Source organism: Morone saxatilis, unplaced genomic scaffold (genome assembly GCF_004916995.1).
Source record: "Morone saxatilis isolate NCDOM2014 unplaced genomic scaffold, NCSU_SB_2.0 Contig18, whole genome shotgun sequence".
Classification (NCBI taxonomy): domain Eukaryota; kingdom Metazoa; phylum Chordata; class Actinopteri; family Moronidae; genus Morone; species Morone saxatilis.
Window position 1 is genome coordinate 13,248,445 of NW_023339740.1, and position 18,704 is coordinate 13,267,148.

The 18,704-nt window shown below is 41.1% G+C and overlaps 1 protein-coding gene across 3 annotated transcripts in view; it reads left to right on the forward strand.

The window, feature by feature from the left end:
- The window catches only part of LOC118328357 (zinc finger protein 385A-like), a 30,113-nt gene that overhangs the window by 5,672 nt on the left and 5,737 nt on the right, over positions 1–18,704 (forward strand). For all 3 annotated transcript variants that reach the window (XM_035662047.1, XM_035662048.1, XM_035662049.1), the window contains 2 exons: positions 9,583–9,728; positions 13,356–13,466. In XM_035662047.1, the coding sequence (XP_035517940.1) occupies positions 9,583–9,728; positions 13,356–13,466 (257 nt within the window). The remainder of the gene's footprint in view (positions 1–9,582; positions 9,729–13,355; positions 13,467–18,704) is intronic.

The window sequence follows — 18,704 nt, forward strand, 5'->3', positions numbered from 1 at the left end:
CAGTGGAAGGATACAGGATGATCTTGGGTAAGACAGTATGAGAAAGCTTTTCTCTCTTTCCTCCTATTGATCTGATTGATTTCTTTTTTTACACTTACATTCCTGCTCTGGCAAGGTGATCACTCATCTCTGGCACAAAGTTTTGGCTGCATGTACTGCTGTTTCCAACTTAGATGCGTCTTAGATAATCGGTTTACTTTGTCATGTATTAATGTTACAGAAAGGCAAGGGTGTGATAGAATGGGTTGTCCTCTGATCTGTACAGGATGGTTTGAGCGGTTAATTTGTGTGTTCATGAATCCTGCAGTCATCATTATTATTCATATTTTGCTTTTTTAGCCAGTCCAAAAGACAGGAAAAGACAGGAGGATCCCACTGACAATGTCTGAGACACTCTCACTCTGCAACACACACACACACACACACAACAGAAAATAGCTGTAGATAAATAGATGGAGATAAAGACGATCAAGTGCCATTTTTTTTATAAATGAACATTGCACCTTAAAACTGATCTATTATTCATTCAATTTAGGAAATATGCCAAAATTATATGAAAATGTGGCCAGAAGAGGCAATATTTCATTTTAAGTACTTTAACCTGACCCTCAGTCGAGGCTCTTCATGATTATGGTTTAACTTGGGTGCATTACATTTCAGTCTCAGTCATCTCAGTTTCTCGCAGCCTAAAGTATAAGTGCACTAAACCACTGACAGGATGCAAGACTCCATGTCATTCAATGCAACCCCTCTGCCTCATCAACAATCTTCATTATGAAGCAGAACCAGGAAATCAGACACCTCTCAGCTCATTTGTTCCTTTTGTCTGAGGTTTACAACAGGCTTTACCAGCAAGTCTACTAATCAGTCTAATTCCCTGCAGTCTGTCATTCACTCAGTTTTCATACAGGGCTCCAGAATACTGTATTTACTCATACAAGAGAGACATGCGCGCACACACTTTTGCACATGACTGTCTGTAGATTCTATGTCCTTTTTGCACATGCACAAAATAGCATTAAAAGAAATATAAAAAAGACAAAAGAGGTCAAAAAGCCATATGCTTATACAGTGGACTAGGTTCAAAAGATCTGTACCAAACCTGTGAGTTAGAATATCGTAAAAAATAACTTTGACTTGACCTGAGAGTACTCGGACATTATAATTTCTATATAAATATATGCAAATTATGTTTTGTAAAAGGAATTTAGTGAATTCAGTTTTATCATGTTGATGTTTATCACTGCAGAATATTACAAAACTAGCTGTTCAAGTACCTCTTATACTGGATTGAAATGTTGATTTTTATCAATGTGACGCAGTTGAATTCAGTAGACTTAACCATTTTATTTTCACATTTTCTTCACATTTTAATCTTTTCACCAGTATTGATGTTTGCTTTCAGTCTTAAATTTGATTAACTACAATGACCTTGTTTCATGTACGTGTGTGTTGACTGAATATTTGAATAATATATTTTTGTTTGCTTGCTCTTACCCCTGCTCGAGTCTCTCTGTGATCTGAGAGTGAGTTTGAGCTTGTGGTAATCCCTCCCTGGAGTTGAAGCTTTAACTCTGTGTGCATTAAACACTAAACACACTGACACAAGATCACAACAACATGGGGTGATGGGGTTGTATATACTGTAAGAGTTTCCTTTTACTGAGATAGAGATGTCCAGAGACCAAAATAGTTTCCACGAAAGGCAATGACAGTGACAGTGTTGACAAGAAGAGGAGCAGCAAACAAAGAAAATGTCTTCTCCTTTCTGTCTGTCCATCCACCGCCATCTAAATATTGTATTTCTTTTAATGAAAAGCAACATTCAAACACATTAACACACCATCAGTAGTGGAGTAACGAACTGTGATGAAGCTGGTTCATCTCCCTCGGTGCAGAGCAGTGTGGAGCGCAGTTTAGTAACTCTTGTGTGATTTTAATGATGAATATTTCAGACCCAGAGGTCTGAGGTCTTTATTTATTTAAAAAATGGGCCAAGGCTTCTTCCAGTCTGATCTGACGCCAAAGACCTCCCAGTTCAGCACTATGAAAAAAACGTTTTCTGCTTGCATCACTGTTCACTCAACCAGTTATGAAGTAATCCATAAATGTGTGTGTGTGTTGTGTGTGTGTGTGTGGGTGTGTGTGTGTGTGTGTGTGTGTGTGTGGGTGCATACAGCCCCACAATACACACACACACACACACACACACACACCACACACGCCATACACAAAATTATCCTCATCAAATGTCCTCCAAAACAATCACAGGTGCATGTTGTCCCTGATAAACAACATGACCTTTAAATCGAGGCAATGCAGTGAGGGATGAAAAGTATTGACATTTAAAACGGAGAAATGTGCCTGTCACTCTGCATGTTTGACAAACTGGCACATATTTCATACGTCTGTGAAGCCTGAAACAATTGCACAAAACAAAACCAGCACTGGTAAGCAAAGAGGAGAAGGTCTATAGTTATGGTCTTCACAAGGAAAAAGCATTTGTCATTTAACAACCTATGTTTAACATTTATCTGACAAGGACCTCAAACGACCAGGTGAATTATTAACCTGACTGCGGTCGATGGTTTGTTACACCGAACCATCTGAAAAGCTGTTGTTTGGAAAAGGAAAAAAATACTAGCAGGTGATTCAATGAACGATTCTGTCACCATCTATCATGGGTGAACTTCCACCAATCAGACCAACAAACCATATAACGTAGCCAAACTAAAATGTAGTCAGAAAATGTTCATATATGTTGTTTTGGAAGGAAATGACAAATATATATTTGGAGGACTTGTTGACCATAATTATAACAGTTGTCATTTACTGTTTCAAGTGGCAAAAGGGCACATAGGCCCATCAATAAATGTCTTTGTTGTTTATTGTCCTGAAGTTATGCGGACCACAGCTGAGCCACCAGCTTGACTCTTACCCTACATAACCCTTGTGTGTTGCTTCAAGACCAAGCTATAGCATAAAACCACACTCTGTCCTTCAGACTCCAGTCAGTTCCTAAAATACAGCCTGTAATTTCTCCTTCTGCGGTAAAAAACAATATGCTATATGTAGTTCATCTGCATACATCCTCTTTTTGTTCCATTTAGAATTTTCTGTTTACTGAATATCAAGTATTCACTGCCTTTGTGCGTTCTCGATTGTATAAAATCATAAGGAGATGCACCTGGCTTCTCTCTGTCTGAAGCCATTGTTGCATACGCGTGTTCACCCTTTTGCCCGCGTGTCTTTGTGTGTTTGCGTGCTTGCTTGTGTGCTCTGCATGCTCAGGTTTCTGTCAGTCTGTATCTGCAGTCGTGTGTTCTTCCAGCTCCCAGCAGGTGTGTAAATGGTTTGACAAACAGAATAATAATGTGGGGCAGGGCTGCAGGTCATATTGACATGATGGATCTCTTAATGGCTCTTACTTTGCTCTGCATGGTTTCATGCTGTAGTGATCACTGTTTGCTTCAAACTGTGCTACATCATGACCGCAGTGTAATGAAAGAGAAAGTTGGCTGATTCAGGATGTTCCAGCAGAGAGGACAGATACAGATGTTCACAAACCTTTTTATGAAACATGTTAACATTAACATAACTGCCCAGGACTCAAAGGCACACATGGATTAAATCAATATAACTTTGTTTCATAAATATACTGTGAAATCAAATCTTTACTGTCTACAGCTGCAGCAAGTGAAATCTATCTAGCAGTAGCAGCAACGGCAGTATCAGTCAACATAGGTGCTGATATTATATACTATATATTTTTTTTCTATTGTACCTATAAGATAGGATCACATTTTACTCACCAATTTTGCTAGGGATATTTACGAAACACAGACTTGAGCTTGAGTAAATGATGTTGTTAGTTAAATTTGAGCTGATCTTCATGAGTCAACTTCATAAATGTACAGAGATGAGAAAAAAAAGGAGGAAATTGAGTTCCTGGTGCGTTCTGTCCTGAGCACTCAGACACACACACACACACACACACAGTTGGTGTTTTACATTGCAAGCTAGCTACAACTAACGTCCGTACAGGTGGCACATTGACTGTTTGATACTAATAAACACAGACTCCAAAAACAGCCTGGCAGCCAAATTCATGTGAATAACACAAAGCAGAGATTTTCTCATTTTCACATCTCGAGACCAGCCAGAAGTAAACACACAGAAAGCTGCTGAAAATTCAATTACCCATAATATCGCTGTTTGGTCCTACTTGCCCCGTGGCAAAAAATTTGTGGAAATACTGACATTGATTAAAAATCAACTTCAGCTTGTCTCCCGATGCAAACACAGAATAGTGCATTTAGAAAAAATGCTGCACTGTGACTCACAAACTGACACACAACACACATCATAATTGGATCATACATGACCTATATTTCCAACCCAGTGTCTCAGGATTTGTGCATATGCTTAAAACTAGACATGACATGTAGACAACCTACGGGGAGGGCAACAAAATAACCCAAAATTGTTTAAGCGTGTATGACGTTTTGCATGTGACAGCCAAAGGTTAACCCTTACAAGCAGCTGTACTGACTGGCTGGCTTTTACCACTTTGATAATGTTACCATGAGATTTTTAACACATGCTCAGTACAGTATGTCATATAGTTCAGCAGTGTGGAGTCTAACTGCTTTCTTCAGTTACCAGATGGTGTTTCTTCTGTACATTAACCTGCAGGTTAACATGCCTCTTTACCTCCTCTGGTCACCTTGGATTCACCTCAAAACATGCGGCTCCCTCCCCCTCCTCAGTGCTTTCCTTCTCTTTCCACTTCATCTCCCCTACTCTTCCAGACCTCTTTTCCTTGCTCAATCGACTCCATTCACTCAGTCCCACTGCCATTATTTCCTACCAAGCTCCTCTTTGCTCGTCATCTTCGGTTCCTTGCCAATCAAGGGAGTTTTTACCTCTTTATCATGTTTCATAATCCGATGCCACGGAAAGACAAGACAGAATTTTTCATGAGAAACTGTTAGCAGGGAAAAGTCCAAATACAGCAATGTACTTCCATTATTACATAATGATTTTAATTTTAATGAGAGCAGTGGAAAATCTGCAGGGAGAAACAAAAGTCTTCATTAATTACAAATACTGCATAAAATCAGAGAGCTGAGCTGCTGAAGGACTAGCTGATCTCAAGAGCACTGCATAAAAACACACACACACATGCACACGTTTCCAGTCAAAGAGGACTTCGGAGAGTTCTCGGGGAGGTGGCATTTAAGTCTGGCCACTGGGGCGCAGAGCATCTATCATTAAAACAAAGTGCAGACTGAAATCAACTTCACCAGCACTCAGCTCTCCTCACCGTGTCCTTTTCCTCGCTGTCCAGATCTCACACAGACAAACACAACATTAATCAGCTTGGGCCCATAAATTGCTCCCTTTTAGAGAATCATTCATTCAGACTACAAAGGCTTGTGCGTGAATGTGTGTGTATTGTCGTCTGTCCCCTGCTTAGGTTGAAATAGCTGCCTTTGACTTGAGGGTAAGCTGAGCTGCAGTAAATTGGATTTCATGCTCAGTCCTTCACAGTAGCAGTATGCGACACTAAGACAGAGCCATCATCCCCCCTGCAATCACGACAAAGTTAGAACTCTGTTTCTTTAAAGGATAGAGCCTCTAACACAGTTACATTACACCACATGGGAGAGAACTGATGTAACAAATCATTTCAAGTATTTCTTTTGCAGAGAACTGGCTATAGTTATTATTTGGTTGTCACCTAATGCCAAAATGTGGCATCTCAGCATTCCTGCCACAAAACAACACATATGAATCATAAATCATTTGAACAGATGATGATCATCAACACACTAATGGTGTCATCTGCCACCAAATGTTGGATCAACTGTTTTTCACACATAACCTGTAGGGAAAGACAAACAAGAGACCTGCCGCCACCACAGAGTTGTCCCTCTGCTGCAGTGACAGCGAGGAGGTTTTGTCAGGGGGAAGCTGGCTAATCTGCCACAGAAAGCCCATTTCAGAGTCTTCTGTGCACAGCAGCCCATTTAGATGCAGATGTGAGGCAGCTGGCATCATGTGCCGAGCTGGTCCTCTTGAGTGCGGAGCTGACGGGCCTGGAACTAAAGGTGGCTGCATTTCTTTCTTTTTTTATTTATTTTTTGGTAGGATCCTGCAGTGCTTCTGCCTCTCATCAGACTTCATCCTGTTAGACAGCATGTCATCCAGTCTCCTGTCCCCTTCCCTCCTGGTCCCATCACAAAGGAACAAAGATGGAGGCAGGCAGGGAATACAGAGAGGCTCCAGCGACGTCACTGACATTGACATTACCTCTGTGATCATTAAACCTAAATTGGCTAAATGAATTGCCAATTTGAGAGGCCTTAGTCACAGCATATTGGTGGGTGCATGCCTGTGAGTGCACACGTCTCTGGGTTTGTGAAATCTACCGTGACGATAAGAATCTGTCTCTGGTTGTCTGTTTTTTTTTCTCCCCCTATGCGTCTCTTCATTTCTGTCCAACTACCTCTCTCTCACAATCTACACAAAAATTCAATAAGCTATTACACAGACATTGATCTTTTGCTCGCCCAAACATTTGCATTAGAAAAAAAAAAGGTAGTAAAATGAGGGGCTGGGTGAGACAGGGCTGTCTGTTCATTTTAGTGGAGAGACGGAGCAATAGACGGTGAGGCCTGGATTTATAGAGTTTGGCAGCACTTTAACACTTTAACGCTCCTCAGAATGTGTCCAATCAATGCGCTCCCTCCTTGCGTGGTCGCTGTTGAAGAGACGTGGCGTTCACTTATCTGATGTCATTGTAAATCACTCAGGAGGAGGGTAGGTCAGGGGATGCTGCTGGTACACACACACACCACATCGAGCTGCTGTGGGATGTTGCAGAATATGACCCTGAAAACACTGTGTGCCATTCTTAAATACATCACTCTATTGTGGGTGTCTGCACAGTAAATGCAGATTTATAAGAAACAGCAGATACGCTTTGACCTTTAAATTGTAATGTGGCGTAAAATGAGCTGCGAATTTACCAGAAGCGTGTCAGGAATACACTTCACTAACCACAGAGGAAACACAATGATGATACCTCTGAGCCAGTCCATAAAGCTGAAACATTATGGTCCCTTTACATGCTTCATTAACCACATGTTTAATTGCATCCAAGACATTTTCCAGTCTCTCTTTTAGTTTTTGACACAATAAAGCAAGAAAGAATCCACAGGATGTTATTGGTATCCCCGAATTTTAGGGCTTTTAAAGGATGGTGATCTTCTATATTTGTCTTCAACAAATAGACTGAGAGAAGACCGAAGCCATCAATGAACTGATCCTGCTAGCAATCTCTGTAGCTAAAACCTGATCTATCTTTTTCGTCTGTGCCATAGACCTCCATTGTCCAAAAACACATCAGTGAGCCACACTGGGCGATGCACACACCGCAGTTTATTTTGAGTCAATCCCACATACACTCTCTTGTACATACTCGCTACATTAGCTCACCAAATCTTTATTATTTTGCAGCTGAAAATATTCCTCAACAAATACACAATTTACTTCTGTTTGACTAATGTTTTCTACAAACTACTGTGTCCAGTTGTTTCTCAGAAATTGTATAGCCTATTTTTAAATTAAAGTACATATTTATTACTCATTTTTAAAGATGTTCACCTTCAATAGGAACAAATTGGGTTGGGGCAGAGAGCCACAGAAAGGTTGGGGAGGTCAGAGATGCTGCTAGCTTGGCACATGGGATTTTAAATGTTAAACAAGAAAAATAAAGACTATTACCATTCTTATGCTTTAATGTTTCAATTTGTAAACACAGGAAACAAGAAAATACTTTAAACAGTTTTTGGACCAAAACGTATCTTCATCTTGTTATTGCGTACACTCATTCCTTCATGATATCTGGTGTTGAGAGTTCACTCATTCCTTCATGTTCGTATGTTGGTGTGAACTAAGGTGTGTTATTACCGCTGGTTTTTCACTCAGCACAAATCTTGCTGTGGTTGGTTTGGAGAGGTGATAATGGCCACCATGTGAGCAGTGGGATTCATGGCATGTCTGAAGGACATTTAAACCGTGACCTGCACTTCTATATCTTGTTTCCCTTCCTACCATCTAAACTCCCTCCTGCTCATGCAGCGTATGCAAAAGCAGACAGACAGAAATAACAATAGCTAGAGCTGAGCCTCAACTGCCACAGCCTCCCAAAGACCAAAACGGTCTGGAGAGGAATGCCAGAAGGAGAGACTTTCCCCTCCATCTATTTCTGATCCTGACAGCACATTCTTTACGTCTCCCACTGTCAGTGAAAGGAGCCTCCTCTGCTGTTACCAAAATAGCCTTTTCTTTCCCTCGTTTTGACAAGTGACCAGTTTTTCTTTTCAAATGTAACAAAAAATTAAGTAGTCATAACAAAGCGGCAGCAATAAAGGATGATGATTGGATATAATCTAAAGAGAAAAGATTATACAAATGCTCTCTGCAGAGCCAGATTGGGCCTGAAGCACCATGCTGGTTTTGTACGCTAAAGAGGAGAATAACTATGGAAAGCCGAAGTGGAAAGAGAGAGCAAAAACAGAAAGAGGATGAGGAGAAGGAGAAGGAGGAACAAAACCGCTAGAAGGACTGGTGCTGGTGTGAGGAGAAGTACAGATTGGGAATACAGAAGCAGGCAGACAGAATAAGGGACCATGAAATGGGGATAGAAAACTGTGCCTGGTGAGGGAGAGACAGAGAGAGAAATGGAGAAAAGGCGGATATCTGCAGCACCCCAGCTGCGAGGCTTAAGGAGCTTAGCCCTCCTGCCCATCACAGAAGACTCCTCAAGTCCAGGCATTCAGCTACTACTGAGAGAAAAGTGAGCAGCAGAAGCAGAGAGAGAAGAGGTGTGGGTGGGTAGTAGTGGGGCTCAATATAGGAAAAATGAGGCTGAAGTTGAGGGTTTAGATTTAGAAAAAAGGTATTAGAGTTTTATTTAAACACTGCAGAAACCTGTTTTATAGCAGGAAGTTGTTCTATTTGATGCTTTGCTTTTAGAAAATAGCTTGACGTTTTTGGGAAATACTTTTACTCTTTCTTGCTCAGAGTTAGATGAGATGATCAATACCACTGTCACGTCTGTATGGTAATTATGGAGCTACAGCCAGCAGCTGGTCAGGTATTTCTTTGCCAGGACTGTTCATGTCCTAAAGTCTCCGCCGGTGGCTTGTTAACCTCACGGTGGCGATAAGACTCCAGGAAGTCAAGAAAAATTATACAAACAAGATATAACATGTAAATCAGTGAGCTTTAGAGGTGCTGGCGGGTGGATTTTATCATCTTTGGACAGAGCCAGGTTAGCTGTTTTCCCCTGTTTCCAGTCTCTGTGCTAACTAGCTGCCGGGGGAAGCTTCTTTAAGAAAACGTTTCATTACATATGGTAGTTGTTGTCATTAACAGAGCTTCTGCAATGATTTCAGTTTGTCCTTTACTACATTATCCTCTATTAAAGGAACACTTGATCAGGTATATTATTTATAGGGTTTCATGCTATTAAACTTTTCTCTAATTTCCCTGTTTGTGCATTTATCACAGGAAGCGTAAACCGACCGGGGCCGGTCCCTGCCTTCCTCAGGAGCCCACCCGTCATCCCGACCCCGCTGGACATGAAGCACTTCCTTCAGTTCCCCCTGGAGTCGCCTCACCCGGCCAGCATCGGCCTCTTCCACAACTTTAATACAGTGAGTGCTCACAGGCAATACCTGCACATGAGCGTGAATACATGTGTGCACACATGGTGTCTGGGATTCATTATCAACTTGTTTCACTTAACAGAAGACAGAGCTGGTATTCAGTTGTGGTTCTGGAGCGTTGCCTCCTGAGTAAGGACAAGTGATAAAGTGCTATGGATTTATACTGTATAATCCAAAATGATAAGGTGACAGCTGTTTACTTTTTATTCAGCAGAGTGAGTTTCAGCATAATTGAGAAAATGCCCAGACGAGTGTTTTACTGCAATAAAATGAGTTACAGCTAATCAATTGTATAAGAGGCAGAGGCTGTGTTCTCTACAGTCAGCATTTTCTACGGCTCCCTTTCATTTCCAGATTGGGTTTCATGTGAAGGTCAGCGTGGCGACAAACAGGGATGCATGTGCACCACACACACACACATTATCGTCTAGCTCATCTTCATGTGCTCAAGCAAAATGACCCTTCCGCAGGTTAATGATTCATCCTGCTTCAGCGAGGACATTGTGTGTGGCCACTACTGCCAAGGCACCTCAATCCAAATCACCCTCTGTCCGCACAGTAAAATTTAAACAAGTCTGCTGTAGTCCAGTGATGGGAGGCTGATGTTTTTTTCAAAAGCCTGATCAACCGGCTCGTCTTTAGAGGCTACAGAGATTGAAAAGACACAGAGAAGGGCAACTGACAAAAACACTTGAATACTATTGTTTTGTACTATACTATATTCTATATGTTCCAGTTCGGGTAGAAACTTCTGTGAGTTATCTAGAGAGCTCATATTAGGTCTGACTCACCAGGATTACAGGTAATTTCCAGATTCTCAGGAGTATACATGTAGCTCTCACCTCCTTGCATTGAGACACAAGCTGAACATTGCGGCACAGTGTGTGCAGAGGGAAAGAGTGAGCCTCCGCCGTGATTTGTAACACTCCAGAGGAAAATGATTTTTCTGTCAGGCTAAAGTTTAATGTATGTGTTATTAGTCTCTGTGTCTGTGTGTTATTCAGTTTGGGAAAGAAATATTTTTTTAAAGTTAGAATTCTTAAGATTTTCTTTATATCAGTGCCCATTTTAATACTATTCTTGGTCTATTTTCCTGCAATACTCATTCAACATTTTTATATTCTGTAATTGCCTCTCTATAAAGTATATATAAATTATCACTAGTACTATCCACCCTTCACATTGCGTACCCATTGGCTCAGTTGTTTCTCTAAGCGGCGAACAGCCGTCAAAGAGCACAACACCAGATTTAGAGGTCTGGAACCGGGCTAACTGTCGTCTTTTGTCTTCTTTATTAAACAACTTGAAGCAATGAGTCCTCTCAGCTCACAGTTTAAGTGTGCTATAAACAGATAAATACAACAGATCTGTTGTATCTCTGACAGAGCAGCCTCTCAAGATGTGTTTGCTGCCCCCAGTGTTCACTAATGTTCCATTTAAAACTGAATGTTGGTAGCTAAAAAAATATTTGTTGTTACCACCAAATCAACCAAGACTGAGGAGGAAGGATTTTATCTTAAAAAATAAGAAATAAATGCAAAATGAGGGATGATCTTGAACCACAGAGACCTTACAGATAAACACTGCACATTTAAGAATGGAGATGCAAATTAACTATAAACTCAGACATCCGTATGACTCACAGGGAGAATTTCTGGTGCAACAAAAGCTCCATTGTTTGAGGGAGTAGAGAGAGTGAAAGAGGAGACAGAAAGTGGACTAATAGGTTAATGAGGTTATAACAGTAGGGGCAGATGTATTGAAAAGAGATCCTGATGAGAACAGGTGGTATGAGAATGGCAGCCCAAGACACACAGTGATCGGGGAGACAGACAGAGATCAACATGGCGACAGCTACACAGGACAGTGAGAGAGGGGGTTTTATCTACCTTGTTGGCACACACGTACACTCAGGTACATACACATATTCACAACACAGAAGCTGTCATACCGTCAGCCACACACAATGCTGGCACAGAGGCAAACGTACAGATGTAAACAAACGCATTTGGAGGTGTTAGAGTTCTCCACAAGAAAAAACACAAAACAAGAGAGAGGTGAATTGAAGACTTAGAGACTGGGGCAAAAGGTAAAAAAAGCAGGCTAAAGTCTATACATATTTCCAACAATGGATTCAAACAGGGTTTAAGTTTTCAGACCAATTATACCATTTCCCCTGGTGCCTGGAGCTTGAGAGTGTAAACAGTCTCTCATTTGGCAGCGTACGTTCATAGTCTGAGCAGGAGATGAGAGGCTGAGTAAAACCACAATGTACTTTTGGCTGCTTAACGAGGGCAACACCCAGCGCTGTGGTTGCTGAACCCTGCCAATGGGTCAAAGAGCTCACACAAGTCTATCCGAGTCATCTAAAAATGAGGTAGTAAACATTTCATAAGAGAATGATATGCCATATATCTGTGTTTGAGCTGAGAATTACAGGCTCGGTTGGTATTTTTAGACCAATGTTTTCAATTTGGCATTTAATTTAAAGGTACAGTGTATAACATTTAAGAGGATCCATTGGCAGAAATATAAATAAATATATATAATACTCATTAGTGTATAATGACCCAAATATAGGAATTGTTGTGTTTTTTAACCTTAGAATGAGCCACAAACACTGGCTGTACTGGCTTTTGCAGCCACTGTAGTTTCTCGTACACAGCCCAGTCTCATTCCCAGGTCAGCAGATGCGAGCAGTGTTCAGTTAGTCTTGTGTGTGTACATGTATAACATTTTAATTAATATTTGTTTTCTGGTATACCGTATACTAATTGTTTTAATGAACTGTTTTAATCCTATTATGTGATTCACCTAATAGGATAAATGTTGAGCTGCATATTCCTAATGACAGTAATTACACCTCTGTAATGACGTTAGACCTCTGTTAAATAAATATGTCTACCCATTATTTGTTGTTAAGTCAATCCATAAATGTTAGAAATCCAATCCTCAGTTTTTTGTTTTTGTTTTTTAATTACCAACAGCATATTTTTATGTAAACCCAGACTTGTCTACGTTTGGGTAATTTAATATTTTCACAGTTTCAGTATATTTCTGTATTTTTATAACCCAGTGTACCACCACCAAATTTGATTGCTTTTCTCACTATAAGGACCCAACGTCCCAACAGCAATCGTATGAATCTTATCTTCTCAATCTCTGATTGCTTATCAAGGTAGTTCATAGAAAATGTATCTATTGTTTTGTGTAATACTCTGGCATGATGTTTTGAAGAGCAGAGGTTTTATAGCACACAAAATACATTTTTTGGAGATAGGAAGCCTGTAATTAGGCCCTTCTAAGCCCAGCATGAATTAAACCGTTTGAACGGCACCCAAGAACTCAGGCACAGACAGCAGCACCAGCTGCTGCTGAGAAAACACACACCCTCCTGTCCACATCAATCACTGCTCCCTCTTCACTCTTCCCCACTCTTTTTTATCTCCCAGTTTTATCCTCCTTCAGTGGCTCCCCCTGTCATTCACATGCACTTTTTCCTTTAACACATTTCACTCTCATCCACATTCACTGGACTGCGGTTAGGAGAAACACAGAAACATTGCCCTCTGTGTTGCTGAATCCTTGATGTGACCTCTCTTTTTCTCTCCTCAGATGGATCCCGTCCAGAAGGCTGTGATGACGCACACCTTCGGGCCACCTATGGTGAAGACAAAGCGGCCAATCATCTCTTGCAACGTCTGTCAAATACGCTTCAACTCAGAGGTATAAAACCTGAAATAGTTCTAACAAAGGGTTTGTTTTTATAGATAATAAACTACTATTTGATTGTTCAGTTTACTCCGCCCTCAAACTGTGATAGTCCAATCATAGCTTGGCAGCTTAACTAGGAACAGCAGGCCTGTCAAGCTTTGGATTTCTAAAAATGCTACAGCAGTGTGCATAGGGCAGAAGTATGAGTGATACTTGGTATTTAAAGAGTATGACGGTCGGTGTCTCTCTTACAGTCTTTCCAAAAGTGTAAGAAATTGATTAAACAGTGTGTCTATCCACTCAAATGTTAGATAAAATGTTAGCTTGTCTCGCTAACTAGCTCATACTGACAGTAGTGTCCAAGCACATCATGACGTTTGTAGGCTTATAGGTTATGTTAAAAAAGGCTTTCTCAGAACTACATCCATCTATGTAGTATTCCCCAGTGTGTGAAAGCTGGTTCTGGATGGTATTATATCACACTTTAGGTTAACATTAGTAGCTCTGTCCTGCTCTTTATTTGGGAAAGTTACACTTTAGCAACCAGAGCGAAACCACTTACCTAAGTTAGTGTTTTGTTTGCCAAACACATGAATAAGTCCTCATCATAAAAAACTTTATTTTTGTAACGTGAAAACATATCATTTTAAAACATGAACAAAATATGTAAGCTAAGCAGCCGACCTGTGTTACATTAGCATGAAATAATGATTTACATTTTTCCACATCATATAATACAGAGACTAACTAGCTCAACACTGCAATAAAAAAACAAGTTTCTTTATCTCCATGTCTTCTACATGGATCATCAACTGTGAGAATGCTACCTTTTTGTCTGAAACATGTAGGATTCGCCTCAGTGTTTTAGCATTATATCATGCATGTAGACATCAAGTGCATATTTAAGACAACCGTATACAAGATTCTAGTTTTAAATGTAGTCAGTAGGAAACATTCAAAAGTCAGCTGAAGCAACATTTTCAACCAATTTATGGAACTAATGTTAGCTTCATTAGCTACCTAGCTATAGTTGATTAAATCTGCTGATACATGTATAAAGTGCTGCAGGGATTGCCAACCATTATTTACCATCGCCCTGGTTCCTTTGACAAAAAAGCCAATGGTATTTTTCCAATGAATTTTGGATTAGTGCATAAAATAATATGTTAACATAAATGAATAGGAATCATTTTCAAATGAACAACACTTTTATGATTTTGAAGCACATATTTGATCGCCAGAAGTTAAAAGATAACATTACGTTATAAACAAACTACACCACGGTCACATGACTTCAGCATCACCACCACTAAACTTCCATCTTATAATTAAATCAATCAAATCTTTTAATTAAAATCTACAAGTTGGACCTTATTCAGGCATTTTAAAAACACACACACATTCAAAAGGATTGACTGACTGCGTGAATGGAGGGAACTGGAGGTGCAGCCCTCTATTGAGTAGAACAGGATAACCCCACTCATCCCTATGGCAGCTGCTCACTGGGGACATGAGTGGCAAAAGCCTCCCTGGGCTTCCTCCTTACGTTCTGTTTTTGGACCCATAGAGCTCACTACAGTCCTTGTCCCACCCAGCCAGAACATGTGTGGCCGAGACCTCCGCTGGCCGAGTCGGCTGACTCCCTGCTGGCTCCCCGCACATGAGTGGGATAAAATAATTTAACAAGGGCTGTTGTCATTTCAGTCGGCAAAATCAGCCGTTGCTGCCTGGAAATTAGAGACCTGCTTTTGTCTACCTCTGTGTTACTAAGAATTTGTAAACTGCCTGCGTGCCCTGCCCCAGGTTGACAGGCATAGCAACAGTACAAGCACAGTGAACAGTGAAACTCTGCAGCTGCACTCTATACACATTCAATCATGACCTAAAAAGTTAGCTGGCCGGACCCAAAGTTAGTTGGTGATTGACTGTACAGCTGGAGTAGGTGAGAACTTGGTTCACAGTTTCTCAACTCCAATTTTAGCCTGTCCAAGAAGGAGAGTGGGGGGAGGAAGATAGAGAAAAACTCTGCTTACTTTATTATTTAATTTATTCTGTGACTGTGCAGTATGATTTTTAATGTCCTTTTGCACTCTAGTATCTCTAAGTCTTGAGGGAATGTCTGAAAAGCAAATAGAAAGCGAGCAAGTGTCAGGATGTTTCTTTATCTCTATAGTTTGTATGTTCAGAGATTGTATTGGGCTGCACTGTTTGTCAGGGTTGGAAAACATTTTGGATGTTAAAAGTGGGTACACTAGTACAACGAGTGCTTTTAAAGTCCATTTTGATGAGATTTGCGAGACATGTGAGGGTGAACCACAGCTAACATGAGCTTGTCCTCGAAGCTACCTTAAAGCTGATTAAGCACATTTTCTGCATTTCACTCTTTACAGAGACGGCGCTGTGCCAGCATGAGCCATAGGGACTGAAATAAGAGGCCAGAAGTGATGAAATTCTAGAGGAATGATTTGAGTGTCCCCATTAAAGAGGCAGTAGTGTTAACTGAAGTTGAAAAGCAAATAACTCATAATGTGGACATCCGAAACCCAGCTACTGGTTGACATGATTGATGTGTCTAGTCCTGGGCCTTTTACAGTGTGTATGTGTTTGTAAGTACATGTGTGCAGCGGAAATATTTTGATGGTCTTTCCAGGGACAAATAAGAACTTATATAGCTCTTTCCTGGTGTGGTCCACAACTTTTATGATCATGTTGCCTCTGTTCATTTATCTCCAAAAAAACAATAAACATGACATCTTAAATTACCCCTCACAATAATTTCAGTCAAACTCAGAAGTGAAAAAAGTACAGTGCAACTAAACATCTTGGATGAATTTGAGTGATGCTCATTCATCAATTCTGAAAGGGCTTTCAGGGATGCATGGATGTTTGTGACCTACAATACACTGTAACCAATAACCTAAACATGAGTAGAAATCAAACAAAAGCCTGACACACAAGCCTAGCTAAAAATATAAATGCATTCCAGTGATGAAGCGCTAAATACTTGTACTCTAAATGCAGTGGTGTGTAAAGGACACAGTCAGGGAGGGAGTCATCTGAAACTTGTGTAACACTGTGAGGGGCCACTTAATTATATCTCCCCCTGCTCAGACCCACATGTTCTCACGTGGTCTACACGAGCGTGGGGTACAAAACAAGGGGGCAAAGCAAGGAGCCGCTTTTATTTACTACAGCATGTTCATATTTACATACTAACGCTATAAACTATATAAAACTATTTGCATAAATGCATGTCCGCGTGTGTATGAGTGTGTCTAACTAGTGTCATGCGTATATTATGCGGTGAGAACTCTAATACTGTGCCACCTGTTTGTCCTGCCTGCTGTTTTACTTGTGAGCCGCGGTGTGCATCTGCTCTGCTGCAGCTCTACAGCATTTTCCACAGTAACCCGAGAGACTGGGAGTTTAAAGCACGGTGGACATTCTTTAATAATGAAGGAATACTCTGCTTACAGTACAGTGCTTGGCTTACTCATGCTGTCTGGGCTGCGCTGCAGCTCAAAAGCGGATCAACACTAACATATTTTTCCTCTTCCTAAGGTTCAACACAAACCAAAGTACATTAATAATACCAACATTTGCTTTTGTGTTTATGTCTGAGGGAGGCCATTGTTAAGTGGGAGTTCTCAAGTACTTACACAAAGTGGGAGAGGCAGATTGATTGATAGTGGCCATTCAGAAGCAGGTGTTTCTCGCTGCTACTAGACTGTAGAGCCACACATGTTGTAATTATAACATTGCAATTCATTTCAGGCCACAGAGGACAGATTAGCCTGCCAGTGTTTAGCTCAGCTCTGCTGCAAGGCTGACGTCACACCATGCTGCATTAGCCATCGTCACCACTGCAGTACCACACTGGACACCTCTCTCTCTCTCTCTCTCTTTATTTCCCTCTCCTCTTGTTCTTCTCAGGCCCACACCAAACCTTGTTTCATTCATATCTCCTGTCTGCTCTGGAACTTAGTTTGCTCACCCCTTTCCTTGTCAGTTTTCGTGTTTCTGCTTCTCCCGTCTGTGGGGTATACTGTATCATCTGTCCCCTTCTCCTTCTCCCCACCTCTCCAGCTTCTTCCCACCCCCTCTTCCTGTCGCTGCTGCCAGTACCCCGTACAGTAGATTTGGCTGCTAGACCCGCTCTCTCTGCTTTCTGTGCCTTTGTCGCTTTATAGATAAAACATCAAAGCACATCCTGCTTAGAGAAAAAAAGGATTTCAGGGACATTCACTTGCTCTCATTTTCTCCTTCTTAAATCCCATCTCTGCCTCCTCATTCATCTTAATCTCCCTTTCCATAGGCTCTTTCGTAGCTTCTCTCAGTCCATTTCACCTACTATGCCGAACATCATTTATATTTTATCATTATTCACTTTTCCTCTTAACTCCAAACAACGGATGCCTTAATCTCTTTTACATCCTTGTCTATGCTGCATCCCACCCCCACCTCAGAGGCTGTCAAAATTTTTATGCTTGAATTGATGGGACACAGTCATTGATTTCTTAAGACCTGACACTGAAGGTCAAAGGGAGAGTGAAAGTATCAAAGGTAATAAGTCGTAATCAGGCAGAAAGAAAATCATGGGAGTCGCAGAAAGGGAGAAGAAAATAAGAACTACAGCAGCACAAAGTGTACACTGCAAAGAGAAGAGGGAGCGCTGAGGATTTGTGCCTCTGCTGTCATTTGTGCGTGGAGTTGCAGGGGTTCATCTCCTTGTCTAATTGCAGGGCTTTGGGAAACAGCAGCCAGAGGAGTTGGGTTGCACAGGCAGAGCTATATCTGCCTTTCTGTCATCACCAATCAGGATGAGGGCTATATGGGTAACTATCATTGGCAGTTAATACCTCAGGCTTACAGAGGCATCCTGAACACGTCCCAGTGGTCCATTTGCCTCACTGAAGCATCCCACCCCACAGAGCCCTCAACATGTACCTGTCACGCACCTTATGCAGGTCATCTAGTCTTGTTATTGACATAATGAAACCTACCTAATCCCACCAGGCCACTGCTTGTGCATACAGTCACACACACACTCTTGTATTACTGTATTAGTGAGCAGCTTACAGGAACTATATTTGTTCCCTAACACCTCACACTTTCCTTTGATTTCATTTGAAGCTGACATGCAGATGCATATCTGGACTTGGAAAGCAATGCTGATTTCCCAGCCCAGTATCTCTAGGACTGATTTCCAGATTGGACGTTTCTGCACCTCACGATTTATGTCCAATGCCA